We start from the raw sequence: 24,583 nt of genomic DNA, 5'->3' as shown, positions 1-24,583 counted from the left end.
CATGGTGGCTTACGAGTTCGACACGATCGGCATGGACGGCTTGTGCGCGCGCCACGTAGTAGCCTTTTTCGACAGACTGATATTATAATTTTACACTTAGGTTCGAATGATGTTGCATCTGGCGAGTGTTTGCCGCATGAAGTGGCTATCGCGGTTGTGAACTTTGCGTCTTTACTTATGACTCAGTATAGCCCTAAATGCGTCATTGTTAGTCAGCTTTTGCCGAGATTTGTTGAGCCGTTCAGGGGATTTAATGACACGATTAAATCAACTAATTTGCATTTGATGCAACTTTGCCAGGAGTCTAACTTTGCTATTAGTTTTTGGCGACATAGAGCTGGGCTTTGGCAGCTTCTTTAACATATTTACTCGGATGATGGCATTCATTTATCAAATACAGTTGGTAATTTGTTATTTATGCGCAGCATCAGGGATGCATTATTGCGACATATCCGCTGGTATTTTGCGGTTAGGAATTTCTTACAAACATAAGTGTGTTCCAACACTTTGGTCAAGTTGTACACTTATATATATAATATAAAGGTACTGATCCATTTGAGAGATAAACTGTTTGTATCTGATCTACACTTGTGATAGTGAATTTTACTGTGTCATCAGTTGTAATACAAATATGTATATGTCAAATTTACTATGGTTATTAATAAGTGTGCATGCTTTTGGTACCATGATCTTTAGTATGTGTGCATGGCGAGGGTCTCAGACTCTGTTGAACTTTATCACAGCATTTGGTCCCGCCTTGATTCAATGACCTGTGTGCATGCTTAGCCTTGTGGGAATAATCCTTGTGTTTTTATACTTTTTGTATACAGATGAAGCAGACTGATTATTTGTTCACTGGGTGTTCTGCTGCTGGACTTTTACGAAAACCGTACTTCTTCGATCATTGTGCTTCATTGTGGCCACCCCTAACTCCTTCTCTTTTGCAGTCTCAAGATGTCAAAAAGAAAGAGGGATGATCAAGTTCCATCGGTTGCTTCAGAGAGCGAAGATGAGATACCACAGGTACCCATGACCACAACGGCCGAAAAACGGTTGACAGACTTGTTAATAACTAAACTCATCAAAAGAGGTTTAGTCATGGTACCCCCTTCATCTTCAGCAGGACCTACATGTACCTCTGTTAGATTCCCGATTCTGTACCGGTCCAGCACCACCAAGGTACTACGTCATGCATGTCAATTTTTCGCCATTTATCAGATAGGCTCCGCAAGGATATTTGGACGGATAAATTTGTGGATCTGTCGCTACTTGCTTTGAATATTTCTGACACAGATAATGAGCCAACCATTAATATATTTTCATCCCCAAAATCCAAATTGTTGACCTTTGAGGTCTGGCAGAAAGCATTTTCAATTTTTATGGATGTGATCAACAATTCAGAGTGGGTTGCCACAAGTACCGTCTGGCCATAAATCCGCCCTCTCGCCGCAGCCTAAGACGGGATTGCCAGTGTCCAAATCCCGTTGTTATTCATTTCGTAAAATTAATACAACATCAAGCAAGGGGGCCAACCCCAATCGTTTCCAGTAAATTAAACGATCTGCTGCTGGGCTATGACGACCCTGAGAGAAACTTTTTATGTGAGGGCTTTGTTCTGGGGTTTAAAATTCCATATAATGGGGAACAAGTATTTTCTTGGGCTAGGAATCATTCTTCTTGTTATAAAAATATGGACATTTTGTTTCAGAAACTAAATGATGAACTATTACCACATCGAGTTATGGGCCCCTTTTTAGAACCCCCATTTAAAAATTTACGCTGCTCTCCTCTTGGAGTGGTTCCTAAACAATAAAGGGGTGCTTTTCGGCTAATACACGACATTTCCTTTCCCCTGGGAAACTCTATAAATTCAGGCATCGACCCTTGTTATACACAAGTCCACTATGACTCTATAGACACTGTTGTATCTCTTGTTAGGCAACATGGTCGGGGGGCACTCATTGCAAAGGCGGATATCCAGAATGCTTATAGACTCTTGCCCATTCATCCGGATGATTATGAGCTTCTTGGGTTTTCTGTTGAGAATGACAACCAACATTATTATTTTGCGGACATGTGCTTACCCATGGGCCTCAGTATGAGTTGCCAGACTTTCGAACTTTTTAGTTCCGCGCTATATTGGATTATGGAAACCAAATATAATACATCTCTTAGTCACATGATTGATGATTTTTTCTTTATTGGACCACCTAGCACATCAGTGTGTGCTGATTCCTTGGACAATTTTATGACACTTGCGCATTATCTACATATTCCCATTAAGGCCTCCAAAACGGTTGAACCCACTACTGAAATAATCATTTATGGAATTGAGATTGACTCCATGCAGATGGTGAGTCGCTTACCAGAAGAAAAAGTAGTTAAAATTAGGGCTGCTTTGTCTGACTTCCTAAATAAAGACAAAGTTACACTTAAACAACTCCAGTCCCTTCTGGGCCTCTTAAATTTTGCCACCCTTGTAGTTGTCCCCAGTCGTACATTTCTTCGCAGGCTGTATGACCTTACCGTCGTGGTTGCGAAGCCTTATTACAAAATAAGATTAAATAATTCTGCCAAAGCTGATATAAGGTTATGGCATGAATTTATGCAGGGATTTAACGGTCGTTGTATGTTTCTGAGTGATGCCTGGTTGGTTTCAGACTATTTGAAGTTGTTTACTGATGCGGCATCAACTGCAGGGTATGCAGCAGTGTTGAATTCCAAATGGTTTTATGGAACATGGCCCCAAGAAATGCAGAATATGAGTCTTAATGTTTGGGAACTTTTCCCCATTGTTCTTGAAATTGAACATTGGGGACCCTTATTGCGAAATCATAAAATCCTCCTGTTATCTGACAATGAGTGTGTGGTGTTTGTTATAAACAAAGCCACCCCAAAATGCCCACACTTAATGAAATTGCTTCGTCGTCTTGTATTTGCTGCTATAAAATACAATATATTTGTCAGGTCAAAACATATTCCAGGGAAATCTAATCTTGTTGCTGATTGCTTGTCCCGTTTTAAATTTCAGCAAGCCAGGCACTGGGCTCCATGGTTAGATGTCAATCCTCAGGATTTGAATCTAGATCATTTGAAAATTTAACACCATCTGCACTCAAATTAATTGGCGCAGCCTTAGCTCCATCTTCAAAAGCAAATTACTTCCGAGCATGGGTGAGATTTGTATCATTTTGTAAAGACAGTCACTTGGCTCCATGTTTCCCTCTTCCTAATCAACTTGTGGTTAATTACTTTGCGAATATGTTTTATTCAGGCTTTTCCCCAAATACAATCACATCCCATGCATCGGTTCTAGCGTTTGTTCAAAAGCTGTTAGGATATCTGGATACCATTAATTCCTTTATGTTAAAAAATCTCTTAACCCCTTAACTGTGTAATTAATTTGACGTTAACTACCCCCTATTGCGTAATTAATTTGACGAAAAACGTCATTTTTGGACCTATTTTTTCCTGAATACAAATTTTAGTGGTCTTAAACCATATTAAAACTAACAGTAAATAGAGTTGTCTCCCTTCAATTAGATTTCCTCGACCAGGCGTAATATAACGTCTTACACAATGTTGAGGAAAATACCTCCGGGGCGTTATATTACGTCCTACACACGGTGAGTGGCAGTTGTCCAGGACGTTATATAACGTCCTACGCAGTTAAGGGGTTAAAAGGTGCTCGAAAAATGCACGTACCTTCACAATCACATTTACCGTTTACTTCTGAAATATTGACTCGCATTATTTGTGCTATTCCGAAAGTGATTTCCCTAAAAAATCATTGCATTTTTCGCTGGCGTTTGCAGGTTTCTTCCGACTAGGTGAATTGCTTTTCAAATCCGAATCATCAATTGCTAATATAATTCTAACTAAAAATGTACAGTTTTCCTTTGATCACAATAAGTTGGCCTTTGTTCAAGTTGCAAAGGAGAATTTTAAACATAAAACTACATCATCCCCAATGCATCTCTTTATTTCTTGTAAATGTCTTAAGCTACACACTTTTCGACTTGCGCTCCATATCTTTGTTACAGTACATGAAACTTTTCCCCCATGCCTCCGGTCCTTTATTCCAGTTTGCTGATGCAGCATGCGTTACATATAATTTTGTTAATGTGTCGTTGCAAAAAATCTTGACGTTTATTGGTTTGCCAACTAACCAATACAAATTACATTCTTTTAGAATTGGCGCAGTAACAACAGGTTTTATTCAGGGCCACTCGGAAGAATCGATTCGGACTATGGGACGCTGGAACAGTTCCGCAGTTAAATCATACATTCGACTACCCATTTTGTCAATATAGATCTCCCAAAGGGGTTACCAAACATTTTTGTTCACATTTATTAATCTGGATCAGTGTAGACTGATATTAGGGGGGGGGGGGCTTGGTTGGCTATATGGTTATTTGCCTTTTACTCTCTTCAAATATCTTAGCTAGTGTGTTAATTTTATGCTCGATTAGTGTGTGTGTCTTGATTTGTGTTATCTTTTTATCTATTTAGATACTGTATTTTGTATGTATGGTACTGACTTAATAAGCCCATACAGTATAGGCTGTGTAGGAAAGGTTTGGTAGACTATACGGCTAGTTGCCTTTTATTCTTGTCAATTGTGTTAATTTTATGCTCAATTATTGTGCTGATAAGATAAGAATTTTATTGTATCCCAACCCTTAGATATTTTATTGTGTATGTACTGACTTATTAAGCCCATACAGTATGGGCTGTGTAGGAAGGGCTTGGTTGGCTATATGGTTATTTGCCTTTTATTCTCCTCAATTATCTTAGCTAGTGTGTTAATTTTATGCTTGATCCTTGTGTAATAAGATAAGAATTTATTGTATCCCAACATCCATTGAGGACAACATACATTATATTCCACTATAGCCCTTTGGGCTTCTCCGATTTATGATTGCATGTTTCTTGTGACGTCACTAGAATATGCACTAAATTCAACGTTTAAAGTAAACAAAACTCACACGTGCGTGTGTATATAACCATCACGTGTCCCCAGATCAGGGTATATAAACAGTAATCTATCCATCATCAATGTCTTTTTTCTTGTTGATCCTAGACCATTGCACTACGTACGTTCCGTTGGTTCGTATTTCAGAATCGCTGATTCGTTTACCTTTTAGTTTTATTATCCATATTCTAGCTTTTTATCATTGTTGTAAGCAATCGTGGACTTATCGTTGATTTGTCCCTTATTTTTGTATTTATCGCTATCAATCCGTTGGGTTGATAATTACAAGCAGATATGGATAATTTTGAGGATGGTCACATACCATCTAATAACAACGATCTAATAATTGATTATGATCCTTTGGATTTTAATAATTTTGGTTTTGGTGACGACCTTAACCATCAATCGTCCAATGAAAACACGGCTGTCGTCAGCAATGTTTCTATCGGATTCCCCGGAAGTAGTATTACCAAGAAAGAATGTAAACAAACTCCGGTGAATACCAGAAAACGAAAGGAAGGTAAAATTACATCTATAAAGACGATCAAAAACCCCAAAAGTCGCAAAATTGAAGGTGATTTAGTTAGTGTGATTGATCCGACTGTTGTCGAGTCGGCTGAGAAGATCGCACCCAGAATAACTATTAAAAAAGCTCCCAATATTGCCAAGGTCACTCAGCGTAATACCAAGCAATCTAATTCTAACACTAGTAGTTGTCATACTAATGTTTTGCATTCTACTTTTAGAAAAAATAATCTTAGGCCTGCACCTAGTGCTACTGTCACAAGCAATCCTAATCAGCATATTGATATTCCTGTACCTATTTCTAATAATAGTTTTGGTTATAATTATGATGCACCGAATAATAATAATAATGTTCTCATTGATAGGACCGAATTTGATCAAATAAAACAGAGTCTGGCAGCCGTAAATGAGTTTTTACAATTCAATATGGGGGAACAAGAGGTTTATGTCAATAAATCAGATACAGGCCCATCTACTTCTTGTAATGCAACTGAAATGTATGATGGTGATGATTATAATGAACCAGTATTAGATATTGTTGACCCGCAATCCATGTATGACGAATTCCAAGAGGAACCGACTGAATCAGATTCTTTTGATGTGCCTAAAATTTTTCAGGGCGATGACTTTTATGGCAAGCCCGTTGGTGACAATTTGGTTAATTTAGTCAATATTGCGACTTCAAAAAAAATAGAGGTTAACAAATTGGTAACAAAATATCCAATCCCTGAGAATTGTAAGAGGTTACAACCTCCTCTGGTTGAACCTGATATTTGGCAGGTATTGCCCAAACCTGCTCAAGCGCAGGATAATTCACTACAGGAAGTGCAAAAATTAATAGGCCTGGGCATTGCCCCCTTACTAGGTTTACTACCCAAGTCTAATAACCAGGAATTTAAAAATACCCTGGTGGATTCAATTATCACTTTAGGCAATAGCATATTAGAACTTTCCCTTAGACGTCGGATATTTCTTAAGAAATTTATGAGTAGACGTTATCACCCTCTTTGCTCAACAACAAGACCTGTAGGAGAAACACTTTTTGGGCCTGATGTTGCCAACAGAATGAAGGAGATTGATCAATCTAATAGGCTTTCATCCTCTCTCAATTTGTCAGGACGTTTGAATCCTAGGTCTAATAGGAGATCTTTTTTAGGACAGGGTTTCCAGAACAGAAGACCTCAGGATCGGAGAGGAAACTTCAGGGGAAGACCCTATACAAGCAGGGGGAGAGTACGAGGAAGGGGTCAGAGACCATTCCAAAATCAATATCAACAGTACCAACAGCAATACCAATAAATAATTCAGTAAGTACTGATTTTACTGCTGGTAACATATCTAAATTTTACCATAATTGGTGTAATTTAACTTCTGATCAATGGATTCTTGATATTGTACAAGGCTATCAAATAGATTTTATATCTAAACCAGTTCAGTTTTCCATTTCGGGTTCGCCTCCCTTTAATGAGGAGCAAATGGACTTAATTGATGCTGAGGTTTCGACTTTACTAGCAAAAAACGCCATTGTTCGTGTCTTTAAATCTGACTCTGACCAATTTATATCAAATATTTTTTTAGTAGAGAAAAAGAATGGCAAATTTAGACCAGTCATTAATTTGAGATATTTAAATGAGTTTATTGCATATGAGCATTTTAAACAGGAAACTTTAGCCTTTACATTGAAAATGATTAAACCTAATGATTATCTTGCATCTATTGATCTCAGCGATGCTTATTTTTCAATCCGTATTTTTAAAGGTCATAGAAAATACCTTCGATTTGTTTGGCGAGATGTTCTGTATGAATTCACATGTTTGCCGTTTGGGATTTCGTCGGCGCCTAGAGTGTTTACTAAAACCCTGAAGCCTATATTTGCATGTCTTCGTGGTCAAGGCATTGTGTGTTCCTATTTTATAGATGATTCTATTTTTGCTGCTGATAATGAACAGGAAAGTCTGTTAGCAACTAATAAGGCCGCCAACCTTTTTAACAAGTTAGGGTTTTCTGTTAATAAAGAAAAATCACATTTTACACCTAGTAAGGAATTAGTTTTTCTCGGCTTTCTTATCAATACGGAGACCTATACCGTGTCTTTAACTCCTGAAAAAATTGATAAAATTAGATCACTTGCAAATGATATTCTTCTTGCACCTAAATTGACCATTCGTAAAATTGCTTCATTTATTGGGCTGTGTTCCTTTACAAGGACAGCTGTTTTAGTCGCGCCACTATTTATTCATTTCCTGGATAGACAAAAGAATGTGGCTTTAGCGTGCAGTAATTTTGATTATGATGCAGCTATATCTTTGAATGAAGAGATGAGATCGGAATTGCTCTGGTGGTATAATAGTGTCAAGTCTTTTAATGGGTTTTTTATTCAACCACCCAAAATTGCCATAACAATGAAAACCGACGCATCCCTTACTGGTTGGGGTGTAGTGTTAGGAAACTCTCAGGCTAATGGCCTTTGGAATCTTTCTGAATCAAAGCAGCATATTAATGCACTGGAGCTATTGGCAATTTTGTATGGCTTACAGTGTTTTTCCTCAATTATTGAATGGAAGCACGTTTCAATTTTGTCCGATAGTATGGTTGCTGTCTCATATATAAATAATGTAGGGGGATCAAGTGATCCATTATTTACCATTACTAAAGAAATATGGTTGTGGTGTTATAAGAGAAGCATTTTTTTGTCAGCTAAACATTTACCAGGCAAAGAGAATCAGACAGCTGATAGATTGTCTCGAGTTTTTTCTAACTCAACTGAGTGGAAACTTAACGAATATATATTTAATAAAGTTTGTAATAGATTTTTTCTGCCAGACGTGGATCTTTTTGCATCCAGAATAAATGCACAGATGGATTGCTATGTTTCCTGGGACCCTGACCCTTTTGCAGTTGCTTTTGATGCTTTTTCAATTTCATGGTCTAATTATCATCCCTATATGTTTCCACCTTTCAGTATTTTACCAAAAGTGCTTTCCAAGATGAAGGAAGATTGTGTCTTGATGGGTATATTAATAGTTCCAGCTTGGCCGTCCCAGGTATGGTTCCCTACTTTACTTTCCATGTTGATCGCCGAACCAGTGCTTCTACCTCTCAGGAAAGATCTCCTTCGTTTAGCACACAACAATTGCCTTCATCCTTTAAGGGGCAAACACATGTTCCTAACCGCTTGCCTTGTATCAGGCAATATCTCTCTAACCAAGGACTTTCAGACAAGTCTAGAGACCTCATTATTGGATCTTGGCGAGCAGGTACCAATAAACAATATGATCTTGCCTGGAAACGATGGTGTTTTTGGAGTATTCAGAGGAAAATTGATCCGTTGGATCCATCTGTAATTGATGTTATCAATTATTTGAGTTTTTTATCAGACCATCGTTCCTACAGTGTGGTCAATATTCATAGATCTGCGATATCACAGACTTTGCAAATTTTAGGCAAAATTACTCTGAAAAATGAGCCACTAGTCTCAAGATTCATGAAAGGATTGTATGACAAAAATCCGCCTAAACCCAAGTACACTTTTACTTGGGATGTTTCAGTTTTATTGAAATATTTAAGTTCTTTGTTTCCTTTGGAGGATTTACCTCTGAGACTATTAACATATAAAACAGTGGCCTTATTAGCTCTCGCTTCAGCCCATAGATGTCAGACTCTTACGGCTCTCACTATTAATGGTCTGATTGATAGTGGTTTCTGTATAACTTTGATCACAGATAAGGTCCTTAAAACAACCAAGGCCTCCAATCCATTAAAATTAATTAAAATTAAAAGTTTCAAAAACACAAAAATTTGTCCATGTTTTACTCTAAGACAATATTTGAAGTCCACTAAAAGCAGAAGAAAGTCTAAGCAACTCTTTGTGTCTTATGTAACTTTTAACTGTATTTCTGCTTCTACCATAAGCAGGTGGATTAAAGAAACTATGGCCCTTGCTGGAATTAATACTTCTGTTTTTTCTGCCCATTCTATGAGAGGAGCTTCGACTTCTAAAGCTTATTTGTCGGGCTGTCCAATTTCAGAATTGCTAGAGACTGCCAGCTGGAAGAATGAGCAGACGTTTTTTAAATATTATAAGAGGGAAGAGGTTACAGAAGCAAGTACAGTGTTTCAAGATTATGTTTTCACTGATAAATGATTTACAGTATTAAAATTATTTAACTACGTTAAGTGTTAAGTGTTGTTTAATGTTACTAAGTGACCAACCCTTTAAATATGCAATCATAAATCGGAGAAGCCCGAAGGGCTATAGTGGAATATAATTCCACTCTCATCCGAGCGCCCGAAGGCCGCGAAGGATGAGAAGAATTATATGAATATATAGCCCGAAGGCTCGAGGATTTATCTTCCCTCCCTCTGTCCTCCCTTGGCTATATTATTCATTTGGTTGTCCACTTATGGTTACACTTTACTTTAAAAAGACATTGATGATGGATAGATTACTGTTTATATACCCTGATCTGGGGACACGTGATGGTTATATACACACGCACGTGTGAGTTTTGTTTACTTTAAACGTTGAATTTAGTGCATATTCTAGTGACGTCACAAGAAACATGCAATCATAAATCCTCGAGCCCTCGGGCTATATATTCATATAATTCTTCTCATCCTTCGCGCCCTTCGGGCGCTCGGATGAGAGTGGAAATATTAACATGTACATAGAATTATATCAATATGACAAATAATATATAGTATGTCATGATTGGTTTCCTTTAGTTATTAGATAGTTTAAGCTATTCTGTAGTATCGGGTATTATAAAATGTCGGTAAAATACGCGTACCCGGTATTTCCGTGAATGACGTCTTGCTGACCAACACGTGAACAATTTCGAGGCGGGTGATACACATAATCCGTTTCCAGTTACTTGATAATGATAGTAGGCAGGACAGTGATTGGTATTATGAAGTGTGTGATTTGCTGCGCGACATTCCGCCCATGGCTAGCTATATGTCTCCCGTGCATGATGAACAAGCCCAATGTGAACACGATAGCCCTGTGTCTGCAGTAGATTCTGACAATAATTCTGATGTTGATAATAATGTTGGCTTGCTGGATCGTAAAAGACGTAGGCAATTCCTGAGTCCCGAACGTGTAGATCTATTGACTGACTATATTGATAATGATATGGGACTTGGGGATGAAAGTGAAAGTAAAAACAAGGTATTGCAATCCGCAGGTGGTCATGGCAGCGGGAGACGTGATGCGCGTGTTCGTGCTGGCATTGCTCATGGCTGCTATTGATATTTTTGTTCATTTTATATATCTTTATGAAAATCCAGTGAAAAAAACAATATCTCATAAGTATTTCATGGAGAAAAATTCGTTTTCGTGTTAGCTTTAGTGAGAAATGAGAAATCCAAAATGGCCGCCATGACGTCACGTGTATACATTATTATGCAAATTTCCAAAATTCTATTTTTTCCTCTTAGCCCAACCTTATGCCCATCCCAACAGACAAAAAGATTTTTCATAAAAGCTTCCATAAGTACTGTTTGGCATTCAGTTCCAACTCCCCTTTTTTCCTCAAAAAAGGATCTAGCACAGGCAGTGGATTTACGTCTAGCATTGAAAGGGTTAAGCCCACACAGTATAGGCGACTGACACAGGTTTCAGTTAGTATTAGTTGTTTGACTGTAAGTGGGCATATACCTTGGCCCTCTTTTAGCTGGCGTAACACTTATCTCTTTAGTTCTCAGATTTGTTATTGTATTGTGTATGTAGTGACTTTAGCCAGTAAGCTTAGGTACATGTATGTCAATCAATGTTCATTATTTGTCATAATATTTTCAGCTATCATGCAGATGGTATCTTTAGGTTTGGGCACGACATCACAATTTGTGATGTGTTTGGCCATTTATTTGTTAAATCTTAAGCCCAACCCACAGTTTTAAGACTGAAATATGATGTTATTTTGTATTATTAGTGTTTATACATGTAGTATTCTTTGTTAAAGATTTGTATTCATTGATAATGCATATTTCAGTTGATTAGTCATTATTAAATGACATTGTACACCATCCGTTCTTTTGTTAGTTTGTTTTTCGCTCGGTTATTGGGGGATGGGGTTAGTTTGAATGGAGACACAAATAAACATTGTCAATAATGATTTTTGTGTTACAGTCCTCGTCCAGGTTTGTTACTCTTGATATAGTCCTCGTCTATTTCATATATATTCCTGAGTATGTAAATGAGCTGGGTTTCCGCGTTGTTTTTTCCCGCTCTTTTCATCACAACAGAATTAGCAGTGCCACAGACAGGACGTTTGTGTTTTTATCCACGATATTTCCGTTGATAACCCTCCACCTCCCCTGCTCCACCTTGCACTTAATTTTCATAGTACAATTTGTTTAATATGGCTTTTGGCCTGTTTAATGTGCCATTTATTTGTAATATGATTTTATTTTGTATCATTATTATTAGTGTTTATACATGTAGTATTCTTTGTTAAAAAACTTGTAATTATTGGCCATTTATTTGTTAAATCTTAAGCCCAACCCACAGTTTTAAGACTGAAATATGATGTTATTTTGTATTATTAGTGTTTATACATGTAGTATTCTTTGTTAAAGATTTGTATTCATTGATAATGCATATTTCAGTTGATTAGTCATTAATAAATGACATTGTACACCATCCGTTCTTTTGTTAGTTTGTTCTTCACTCGGTTATTGTGGGATGAGTTTAGTTTGAATGGAGACACAAATGCTCATTATCAAACTCAGTCAAGGTTGTAATGAAACTATACACCACGTTTCATCACTCTCACTTGATAAGAATCAAAGTTCTTGCGTCCCAACCCATCGACTAATTCTGTTTAGCCCAAGTGGAAAATGCCCACCATAGAACTTATCCAAGGCTGTCAACTAATATACACCTACACCAAGTTACTGTCTCCCAAAGCGTGATAGATGGATGGACAAACAAACTGATGGATGGACGACAACCCAGTTTAACAGTCCTCTGAATGACTCAAGGGACAATAATTACAGAACAAGACATACATAAGGTTAGTAATATTATTATTAGGTAGTATATAGAATATAACTATATATATGCTGTCTGACCTGCCATCCACGTTGATATTTGTAGATAACACTTACTGCCCATTTCACTCTTTTCTCATGTTTTAATCTGGCTAGAAGTCGTCTGGCCTACATGGACAAACATTAAACATAATATACATGTATTACATCCTAACCATGCAATAATAGTTTGAATATTGAGGTAAAAGAATTTAATATAGATGATTAGTTGTTTTATTTTATAATTCACTTGTTAATTACAGCAAATACTATAATTATGCCCCATTGAATATATTACAAACACTAGAATGGATTAAGTCATCAAGATTTACACTTATAAGGAAAGGATGTGTGTGAAATAAAACTAATCAAATATTAAAATGCCTAACATATATAGTGTATGCAAATTGGGTTTAAATTATGAACAGGAATAACATAGACTTCTAATATAAAGTTGCGGAACGCAAAAAATCAACAGGATTCATCCACTCATGACCCCAATGCTTCCCACCAAATTTAAAAAATATTTGTTAAGAAGGTTTTTGACAAAGGGGAGATAACTCCGGAACAGAAAGTCAGGGAAAGCTGAAAATTGACAGGGTTCATTCTCTAATGACATCAATGCTTTCAAACAAATTTAAAAAGAATTTGTCGAAAACTGTAACATATATGATGTTCACAAGGTTTTCAACAAGGGGGGATAACTCTGAAATAAAATGTCACAGAATGATGAAAAACAATAGGGATTGATCAAATTCTTTACACTAAATTTAAAAAGAAATCTGTTGAAAACTGTAGCTTATATCGCATTCACAAGCCAATTGCATATCAATGGACAGGGTGACAACATTTCAGTGGGGGTGTATAAAAATGAAAATATTGAAAATTTTAGTCAAATTACTTTATTCTATGAGAAGTTATGAGTGTTTTAAGTTTTGACAAAATGTAGCGTTGATTGTTCATTATCATAGCAACAGAACTTGACTAAGTCTCGATTATCTATTTTATCAGTAAATTCTTGAATGGCCGCTGTGTTCTAATCTACTTAAGATCAGAGCCAGCCAATAGCCCAGAGATTTGATTATATAGGCTTGCCATGTTACTAAAGGTTTAAATAATAATTTATATAACATTTGAAGCCAGAAAATATAATGCATCTTTAACCCCGAAAATATTGTAACCAATTGATGTTACCTATCCTAATTACAAAGAGTTGATTAACATATATACCCACCTAGTTACTTTAGTAATGATGTTTGATCAGACATCATTCTCATCTTTACTACCTGTCTCTATACACATGTAAAATGAAAATAACACTTTACACCATCTCGGTTCTTAGGCTATTTTGGAATCCTTACCGTCTATTTTTCACTGTGATTCTTTTTGTTCGCCAAAAAGAATAATTTATAGACACATGTGACACAAATTTATAATAATTCAACACTATTTTCAAGTAGAATTTTGCGATTAAAAATACCCCAAATACGTTGGAAATGGTCTGCTATGAGGAGCCAATATTCAAAATTTAGGAATGGAATTTTACCATAAATGAAAATAAATGTTATTTTCATATTACATGTGTATAGGAACAGGCAGAAACAATAAGAGAATATTCAGAAAAAGACAGATTTAAGAATACAGTACTCTCACTAAATGTCCAATTTAAGGTGTTTTAAAATGTTTTATTGCTATTTTGGTCGATAGATAGTATATTTAACCTATTTTTGACGAGTGCGAATCAGTTCGCACCTGTCATCTGGCCATAGCGAATCAACTCACGAACCCATCACACTTGACAACGGCATTAGTGAACAAAAGCGCCAGATCAATCAACTATTGTTTTTATGTCTTAAATCAATGGTGATTGAGTAATAAAAATAAAACACCAAATGAAAAGGAATGTTATATTCGCTAATTATCTAATAAAAAACATACGTTTCAACAAAGGATCTTCCGGTATTTACATAATAGGTCAGAGGTGAAAATTCACACCGTGTCAATGACTTTGGCATTATTCCAATATTTTCACGTTGTCACTTACGACTGATAATTTTATGATTTGGAGAGTGAAATGGAATCAGAGATTTTTTATGATTTACTGCATATCGTGGAATATGATAATGTCGAAGAAATCAACTATTTATATATTTTTTTGACGTTATGATGCAAAGAATAAGTAAACTCCAGCTGGGATGAAATGTGTCAGCACGCTTCCTGACAGACGATACCACAAAACTTACGGATAATAATTCTAGACTTTGGAAACCTAAATCGAATCAAAACTTTTTGGGTTTGATACATGCTACATAGAGGAATATTATACTGTCAAAGATTTCCAATGAAGCAAGGAAGACGACAAGTCAAACCATATATCCAAACGAAGGCAGAAATGTCAAATGCCGGTAGCGATGAAGTGACGGTCGTTTGGTGCGGTATTTCTTTTTAAAAGTTATATTTACTTTGAACACTGCTTCCAACGTGAGGGACTATATTTGCACTCTCTTTTAAAAAAAAAAAACAGCGGCTGCCAGGCAGGATACGCCCACATTTTGCAAGAGATGGATAGAGAACAAGCTAAACAAAAAGTGATTTTTCGTACAATCAGGGGCCATAATTCAGGAAGTTACAATACGATATGCGCAAATATTGAAAGGAACAAGATTTTTGAGTTATAAACTTACATTTCAAGTTTCATCAAAATCAGAAGAAAATTGTCACCTCTAGAGAGTCCACAACCTTGATATATCATATTTTTACGCTATTTGAATACGAGGGGCAGCCATTTTGTCTGTCAGTTTGGGCCGATTTTCACGAAATTCGAACTCAACCGTCCTTAGAGTGTAACGGTGATATACTAAAATGTTTTTTTAAATCGGATAAAAATTATGACCGATTTTTCGTACAATCAGGGGCTATCATTCGGGAAGTTACGATCCGATATGCGCGAATATCGAAAGGAACCAAGATCTTTGGGTTGTAACCATGCACGTTAAGTTTTATCAAAATCGGTTCAAAATTGTGACCTCTATAGGGTCCAGAAGTCAAAAAAGTGATTTTTCGTACAATCATGGACCATAATCCATGAAGTTTCGATCCGATACATGCCAATATCGAAAGCAGCCAAGATCTTTTGGGGATAACCCTATATTTCAAGTTTTGTCAAAATCGGATAACAATTGTGACCTGTCCACAAACAATTGTGGACGGACGGACGTCCAGACGGACAGGGGCGATGACAATATACTTCCGCATGAAAAAGTGGGCGTATAAAAATCTTAGGGGATAATATTTTATAGTAATATAGATGCCACTTTGTATAATTGGATTTTATATCATTGGAAAGAACACCACAGTCTGTACATTTTTGTAACATTTTGTAACAGAGTGTATTTCTTTGTATAGAAAATATTTGTTTAGTTATTTGCAATTTTTGTAGAGGGTATTAGGCTTAGCGAGATGGGCCCTGCTGATTTAATGAGTCTAGGGGTACATGTAGGTAGCTAATCTTTTAATTAGCTCTAGGGTTAAATGGGTTAAAGACTCATTTTTGTGAAAATCTCAATTTCGATCAAAATCAATATTTAAACTTATTTTGTCTTTATCTCATTATAAGATCGATGATATTCCGACTCATTTTGCCATATTATAGCCGGTCACATATGCATATTATAATAACCTGATCGTGATATATATCACCAGATGTCAAAGATTTTTAACAACTCATTTATCTGTATTAAAATTTTGCAATTTTTCTATGTTTTATCTATAACATGGTGTATCCACATTGACATCAGATTTTTATAACATACCATATGTTCTGATAGATATTTTGTCAACCATGTCACTCAAATCTCCAGCTGTTACTTTCGCCATCATACAAATTAACATGAAATAAATAACAGGGACCGTACAGATTTTTATCAAAAATTTATATCTTTATGAAAGCTTCGAGTGGAATTTTATGATGTTTTTATCAAATTTTATATTTTTATAATGTTTTTATCACATTTCATGACTTTATGATCATTATCAAATATTATCATTTTTTTTATATAACTGCACTGACAGTCAGTAGTGGATCTAGAAGCTGTGAATAGGGGGGCCAGTTCCAAATCTAGGGCACCATCCACAATCCCATCCCACAATGAATGTCAACAAAATACTGGCTATAACACTTTCTGAGCAACCCAGTAGAACATAGATCGTATTGCCTATATAGTTGTTCGCCAAAAAGCAGTTTTATTTGAGTTGACATAAAGTTCATGTCATATTATGATTGTTATTGATTTTTGTCAACCTTAAAAGAGAAGTGACTATAACACTAAACAACCTGAAGTGGGGGGTGGGGGAGGGGTCTGGGAGATGGTCCTCCCTCTGAGAAAATTAGGAAGATTTGAGTCAATATCCTGACTTTTAAGGTCATTGCTGGGAGCAAATTCTTGTGAATGAGAGGATCAGAAATGGGAGTTAATGGGACAGAATCTTGAGATCTGCCTGTCAATTCCGCCTGTTTTGTGAGAGTTACCTGGGCTGTTCACTGCAAATATGATACTGTCGAGATAGTATAGTAACAAGCCAACAGTGAGGCTGATGTCCCCCGCCGAAATAGGAAAATAATTAGAGGACACATATAAAAATCAAATTGCGTATCTCTCTGCTTACCCTGAGCAGAAAATGCTCATTATCAAACTTAGTCAAGGTATTACTGTAATGAAACTATACACCAAGTTTCATCAATCTCACTTAATTAGAACTAAAGTTATCGTGTCCCAAAGCATCAACCAATCAAATTGCTTATCTCTGCTTACCCTAAGCGGAAAATGCTCATCTTCGAACTCCATCAAGGCATTGACCTAATCAACACATACACCAAGTTTGAACATTCTAGCTCAATTAGGAAGAGAGTTATCGTGCCCCAAAGTATCAACCAATCAAATTGCTTATCTCTGCTTACCCTAAGCGGAAAATGCTCATCTTCGAACTCCATCAAGGCATTGACCTAATAAACACATACACCAAGTTTGAACATTCTAGCTCAATTAAAAGTTATCGTGTCCCAAAGCATCAACCAATCAAATTGCTTATCTCTGCTTACCCTAAGCGGAAAATGCTCATCTTCGAACTCCATCAAGGCATTGACCTAATAAACACATACACCAAGTTTGAACATTCTAGCTCAATTAAAAGTTATCGTGTCCCAAAGCATCAACCAATCAAATTGCTTATCTCTGCTTACCCTAAGCGGAAAATGCTCATCTTCGAACTCCATCAAGGCATTGACCTAATAAACACATACACCAAGTTTGAACATTCTAGCTCAATTAAAAGTTATCGTGTCCCAAAGCATCAACCAATCAAATTGCTTATCTCTGCTTACCCTAAGCGGAAAATGCTCATCTTCGAACTCCATCAAGGCATTGACCTAATCAACACATACACCAAGTTTGAACATTCTAGCCCAATTAGGAAGAGAGTTATCGTGTCCCAAAGCATCAACCAATCAAATTGCTTATCTCTGCTTACCCTAAGCGGAAAATGCTCATCTTCGAACTCCATCAAGGCATTGACCTAATAAACACATACACCAAGTTTGAACATTCTAGCTCAATTAGGAAGAGAGTTATTGTGTCCCAAAAAGTGTGACGGACAGACAGACGGACGGACGGACGGACGGACGGACAGACGGACAGACAGAAGGACGAACCCATTTTAATAGTCCCCTGCTTTCTTCGAAAGGCCAGGGACAAAAAATCACAGAGGAGTGGAAGAATAATGGGGCTTTTAATTTTTTGGGACTGGGCCTAAATTTCCTGGCATTCGAGTTCATTGATGGGAGCAAATTCTTGTGAATGAGAGGGTAAGATATGGGACATAATCTCGGGGCCTACTTGTTAATTCTGCCTATTTTGTGACAGTTAACAGAACATTTGCACAATCTGTCACCCCAGACTACTAACAGGACAATTCACGATGATAGTGATGAGGGAGTATATGATCACAGATCAGGAGTGGAAGAATGATGATATAATGGAATCCAGCACCATAGACACAGAAAAATTTCTGATAACTTGTAAATTGGGACTGAGTCTGAGGAGACTTTGTCTCACAGGGCCCCTTACTTGTTGTCCGCTCTTGCTGACAGTAAGTAACATTGACTGACCACTGTCAAATAGAAAATGACAGAGAGCAGCAAGCTGAAAAATGTCTGGATGATTTTCTTATTCACATCCGGATTTATTAGTATAGAAATTTATTATTTGGAGTAGCGATTTATGGTTAACTTTATATTTTGAACAAATTTTCATCTCATTTTATGATGATTTTATGAGAAATAGTGAAATTTTATGTTTTTTATGACATTTTTCCATTTTATGATAATTTTGTGACAAATGACAAAATTTTATAAAAATATAATTGTTTTTTTATTGTACGGTCCCTGATATAATGTTTCAACAGTCTCATCTATACTAATTAGTTCATTTCTAACAATATACATAATTTTTAAGTTTAGTAGCCTTCCAAGTTTTGATGAATGACAAAATGGTATATAGTTCGACATGATTTCTTTAGATTGAAAGATAGATGTATTATATCACACATATATAACTACTTACCCTCCAGCCTCTAATATAGCACTGTATTAGTAGACAACATTTTTTCTTATGCAAGAAACATTTCTTTGCCTTAAAAAAAAAATAGACCCGAAATAAAATAACTGCAGATGAGCCGATTACTAGTGACCGTATAACATCTGTATCAGCCAATAATTGTCGTATCCGAATATCGGTAATTGCTGATAATTGGCAATATTTATCAATGTTTTGACCAATATCAAGCATCCATCGCTGTCACCTAATTAGGCTTTTACCATTGCGCCACTGTCCGGGAAAAATATCCCTGATAACACACACTGTATGGCGCACACCCGATTCATAGCAGAACAGTAGGATGTTAAACCCAATTTCATTCATTCATTCTTACCCACTGAGAAACTTAAACCACAGATCACTAAAGATTTCCCTATTGACATTAATGTTAATTCTCGTATCTTAGACCAGCTCTAACTTTTTTCCAAATTTTCGTTGGGTAGAACGCTTTCTACTACAGATGGAACAACATGTGGCAACCTCTTGCCCAAAAGCATGTATGAGGTTCTTCATGAAAAACTTGAGATACACAAGCTGGAAGTAGAGACTAGTAAACATGCAATTTTAGGCCCTACATTTCAATCTAACCAACCTCTCAACTCTTGTATCCTTCCGCATCAAAATTATGAATATTCACCAAAACCTGGCAGAAAATGTATTTTCAAACCCTCTTCTTCGATTCTGCACCAAAAAGTCAACAAAAATCGCCATGCAAAAGGAGGGAAAAAAGGCGTAGGAATATTTGGTGATCGACACAGATCAGCAAGGACCAAAGTTAATTTTAGTCTTTCTCTTCCTTTCCATTTTCCCCCTTTTACATGGCGATCTTTGGTGACTTTGTAACATAGAATGGAAGAAAGGCAGTGTGAAGTTAGCTTGATTTTCGTTTTTCGATATTGGCGGATAACGAAAAACAAGCTACTTGTTTTTCGATATTGGTGAATAACGAAAAACGAGCTATCGTTTTTCGATATTGGCGAATGTTGAAAAACGAGCCACTCAAAAAAGCAGATTTGATGGATGTATATCTACAGAATTTCTCCAAAACACATTTGATTAAATACATTTTCTAAAACGAACTAAAGATATCATAAATGAGGATGCCTGAGCAGTGGATTCACATAAAACTGATATTTCTCCTTGTTTTTTTGATATTGGCTTATGTCGAAAAACGAGTTGTTGCTGCGGCAGAAGGTTCCATACTACACGTATAACAACAACATTGTCCGAACGAACAATGCCATTATGCAGTTTTGTCGGGATGAGCCCACATTGAGTTTTTGGCGACACCGAGCTGGGCTTTGGCAACCGATTGCATATCCGTATGCCAAGGATGGTATTCATTTATCTCGTGAAGTGGGCAACCCCTTGTTTTTATCCAGTATACGGGATGCTATTTTACGCCATATCCGTTGGTACTGTATGGTAGGTCAAATATTTATCTAAAAAATTTCACGGTGGCCAATGTCCGACAAACAGTTGCTTACAGTTACTGATAAGGGCCCTTGGTGTTATCTTGTAAAAAGAAGAGTTGCATGCAGTGAAGATCAAGTGGCCGGGATGCTATCTTGATATGCAAAAGTTGCATGCAGTGATTAAGAAGTGGCCTTGGTGTTTCTTTGATATACAAAAGTTGCATGCAGCGATTAAGAAGTGGCCTTGGTGATTAAAATGTAGTTTTAGTGCTATTTGAGTGTACAAAAGGTGCATGCAATGATTAAAAAGTGGCTGTGGGCTATCTTTATATAAAAAATGTGCATGCAGTTATTGGAAAGTGGCATTAGTGCTAATTTTTACCCAACTGCCAATCTGTGTTTCCTCTTCAGTAGTAATTTATATTGGTGTTCCATACTTTAATTTTAGGATAATGCCGAAACGACAAGTAATACAGAATGAGTCCAGTGACAGTGATGAGGCCCCTGTTATGTCGTCGGCGGAAGATCGTTTGACGGACATACTGATCCGTAAGATGATGGACAGGGGTCTGGTTTTTAGCCAAAATGAGCCGCTTAAACCTAAAAGGCCAAAAAACGCAACTCCATCTGTAGCAGTCTCAATAGAAACAACATCAATGCAATCTCCACCAGTCGCAAATGAAATTGCAGCCTCATCACCAGCCTCGTCTCCAGTTATCCCAGTAACTGCTACAGCTACTTTGAATATGCCGCCTATATGTAGTACGTCGACAGCATCAACTGCAGCAAACCCATCTGTGTTGAATCTGAATGCAGCACAACTGCTGCAACATCCAGGTATGGGTCATACTACCAAACCAGTAAACACTTCTTTTATGAATAGGAGCGTGCAGCCAGTAGACATGTTCGTATCCAGACATGTTTCAGACAAAATCAAACAAGATATCTGGTCTGACAAATTTGTTGAATTTTCATTATTATTACCTAGTGGGAATGGGCCAACTCAGTTAGCGATCAATACTTCTAAATCAGGGGAGGACCCAATTTTTAAACTTTCATCTGCCCCTAAACCCACTAAAGAATTAAGTTTTGATCAATGGCGGCGTGCATTTACGATTTTCATGGATGTTTTGATCCAACGCACGCCTAATTTGGCTTAAGCTCGTTACTAACTGAGTTGGCTCAGACTTATGGCTCTCGAGCCTTTAATTTTTACGACTCCCAATTTCGGTTGTTACGCCAATCCCAATTGCTACCATGGGACCATATTCATGCTGAGCTTTGGCTCATACCCTCCTGCATCTACATCCAAACGGGTTTGCTGGGCTTTTAACTCCCAGCAGGGTTGTTATCGCCCAAATTGTAACTTTTTACATATTTGTTCTAAGTGTGGTTTCAACCATTCAGTTGTCCAGTGTTTTGCTAAAAATCGCAGGAATCAACCTTACAATATTCAAAATTCGCCAATCCATCCCGGTTTGCCATCATCCAAGATGTTAACGAATAATCCTGCCATTTCGACCTCAAAAATGTCTATACCACAACCTGTCCCAAGTAGCCCACCCCAGTCAATTTCAATTCCTCCACCCCCGGCGGGTGTTAGGTCACAGTCCCGGTATTCATTTCGGACCACTAGTGGAGGCAACAAACGTAATTTCAGCACCAGTAATCTCAAGTAGGTTGTGGGAGATATTGGAGGGTTATAATATGGATGAACGCAAATTTTTAGTCGCTGGATTTACTGAAGGTTTTCATATTCCATTTACAGGTCAAAGAGTATTTTCTGTAGCTCGTAACCATACCTCTTGTTTCAGTCATATGGAGATGTTAATGAAAAAGATCAATAATGAGTTGGCACATGGTCGTGTTATGGGTACGTTTGCACTCCCTCCCTTCCAAAATTTGCGTTGTTCACCTTTGGGTGTGATACCCAAGCATGAGCTGGGTGCGTTTCGCTTGATTCATGATTTATCTTTTCCACCCAATAACTCTATTAACTCAGGCATATCAGAACAGTTCACTAAAGTACAGTATGAGTCCATAGATCAGGTCATTCAGATTGTAAAATCCAAAGGTAGAGGCGCGTTAATGGCTAAGGCTGATATTGAGGATGCATATCGCTTATTGCCAATCCATCCAAATGATTATGAGTTGTTGGGATTTACGGTTCAATTAGGTGAAGAGTTGTTATATTTTGCAGATAAGTTTTTGCCAATGGGTCTTAGTATGAGTTGCCAAACCTTTGAAAGATTCAGTTCATCCTTGCATTGGGTCATGGAGGCCAAATATGGAGCCTCCATGAGTCACATGATTGATGACTTTTTCTTTGTTGGGTTTCCCAAACTCGGCGGACTGTTTACATTCGCTTCAAAATTTTCTTGATTTGTCCAAATCTTTAGGTATTCCTATTAAGGAATCACAAACGGTTTATCTTGTAACAACGATTACTATTTATGAGATCGAAATAGATTCGGTTGCGATGATTAGCCTCCTTCCCACTGAAAAAGTTATAAAAATTTGTTATTAATTTTTACGGATAATGAATGCGTTGTATATGTCATTAATAAATCCACCTCCAAATGCCCGGCAATTATGACTCTAATCCATCGCTTAGTGTGAGCATCAATTAAATTTAATGTTTTGGTACACGCAAAACATATACCAGGCAAATCTAATCTTGTTGCTGATTGCTTAATTCGATTCCTCTTTCAGGAAGCAAGAGAGTGGGCGCCATGGTTGGATCCTACTCCTCAGATGTTACAACCAGAACTTTTGACGATCTGAGTTCATCAGCTTATATGTTAATTGGGCAAGCGTTATCATTAAGTTCCCGGTCATCATATTTAAGAGATTGGGTCAGATTTACCGATTTTTGTACTTCGTTTTCGTTAAATCCACAGTTTCCTATTCCGAATGTTGTCATTATTACCTTTTTGGCTTTTCTCTTCGAGTCAGGTTTTGCCCCGAGCACCATCACTTCTCATGTGTCGGTTATTGCATTTGTTCAAAAATCCTTGGGTTATCCGGATACAATTAATTCGTTTATGGTAAAAAAATTTGTTAAAAGGGGTAAATAAGTTACATGTTCCATCAGAGTCTAGATTACCAATTACGCATAGGATTTTAATTCAGTTATTGTGAGCAGTCCCGTTAGTGTTTAGGTTATTATCGCATCAAATTCTGTTGAAATCCGTCTTTGCTTTGGCCTTGGCAGGCTTTTTTTGTCTTGGCGAATTGGTACTAAAAACAGGTTTTGATAAGAACAAAATAGTACAAACCCAACATGTTCAATTTTCGTTTTCTGATATCTTGTTGGAAGCGGTGGAAATATCATTCCCCCCAAGTTATGGGCCCCTTGTTTCAGTGGCCTGATGGTTCAACTGTATCGTATAATTTTTATACGCCCACATTTTCATGTGGACGTATTATGCCGTCGCCCCTGTCCGTCCACAATTGTTTGTGGACTCTCTACAGGTCACAATTCTTATCCGATTTTGACAAAACTTGAAATATAGGTTTATCCCCAAAAGATCTCGGCTGCTTTCGATATTGGCATGTATCGGATCGAAAATTCATGGATTATGGCCCCTGATTGTACGAAACCTATAGAGGAACCTATAGAGGTCACAATTTTTATCCGATCTTGTTGAAACTTTAAATGTAAATTTATAACCCAAAGATCTCGGTTCCTTTCGATATTCGTGCATATCGGACTGTAACTTCCTGAATTATGGCCTCTGATTGTACAAAAAATCACGTTTTTAGCTTGTGGACCCTATAGAGGTCATAATTTTTATCCGATTTTTGTACTTCGTTTTCGTTAAATCCACAGTTTCCTATTCCGAATGTTGTCATTATTACCTTTTTGGCTTTTCTCTTCGAGTCAGGTTTTGCCCCGAGCACCATCACTTCTCATGTGTCGGTTATTGCATTTGTTCAAAAATCCTTGGGTTATCCGGATACAATTAATTCGTTTATGGTAAAAA

General features: G+C 37.1%; 1 protein-coding gene and 1 long non-coding RNA gene across 2 annotated transcripts in view; one reads left to right on the top strand and one right to left on the bottom strand.

Moving 5' to 3' along the window:
• The window catches only part of LOC126820653 (unconventional myosin-Ib), a 287,803-nt gene that overhangs the window by 142,252 nt on the left and 120,968 nt on the right, over window positions 1–24,583 (bottom strand). Inside the window, exons 16-17 of the mRNA XM_050548748.2 lie at window positions 19,150–19,218; window positions 12,575–12,661 (exon numbers count right to left, since the gene is read on the bottom strand). Of these exons, the coding sequence (XP_050404705.1) occupies window positions 12,575–12,661; window positions 19,150–19,218 (156 nt within the window). The remainder of the gene's footprint in view (window positions 1–12,574; window positions 12,662–19,149; window positions 19,219–24,583) is intronic.
• On the top strand, window positions 5,401–9,671 carry LOC126820678 (uncharacterized). The gene is made up of 4 exons (XR_007680062.1): window positions 5,401–5,495; window positions 6,657–6,807; window positions 8,463–8,544; window positions 9,529–9,671. It is a non-coding gene; the product is annotated as an uncharacterized LOC126820678 (long non-coding RNA).

This window comes from Patella vulgata, chromosome 5 (genome assembly GCF_932274485.2).
Source record: "Patella vulgata chromosome 5, xgPatVulg1.2, whole genome shotgun sequence".
Lineage (NCBI taxonomy): Eukaryota > Metazoa > Mollusca > Gastropoda > Patellidae > Patella > Patella vulgata.
Note: the sequence above shows the minus strand (reverse complement) of the source record. Positions and strands in the feature narration are given on the sequence as shown.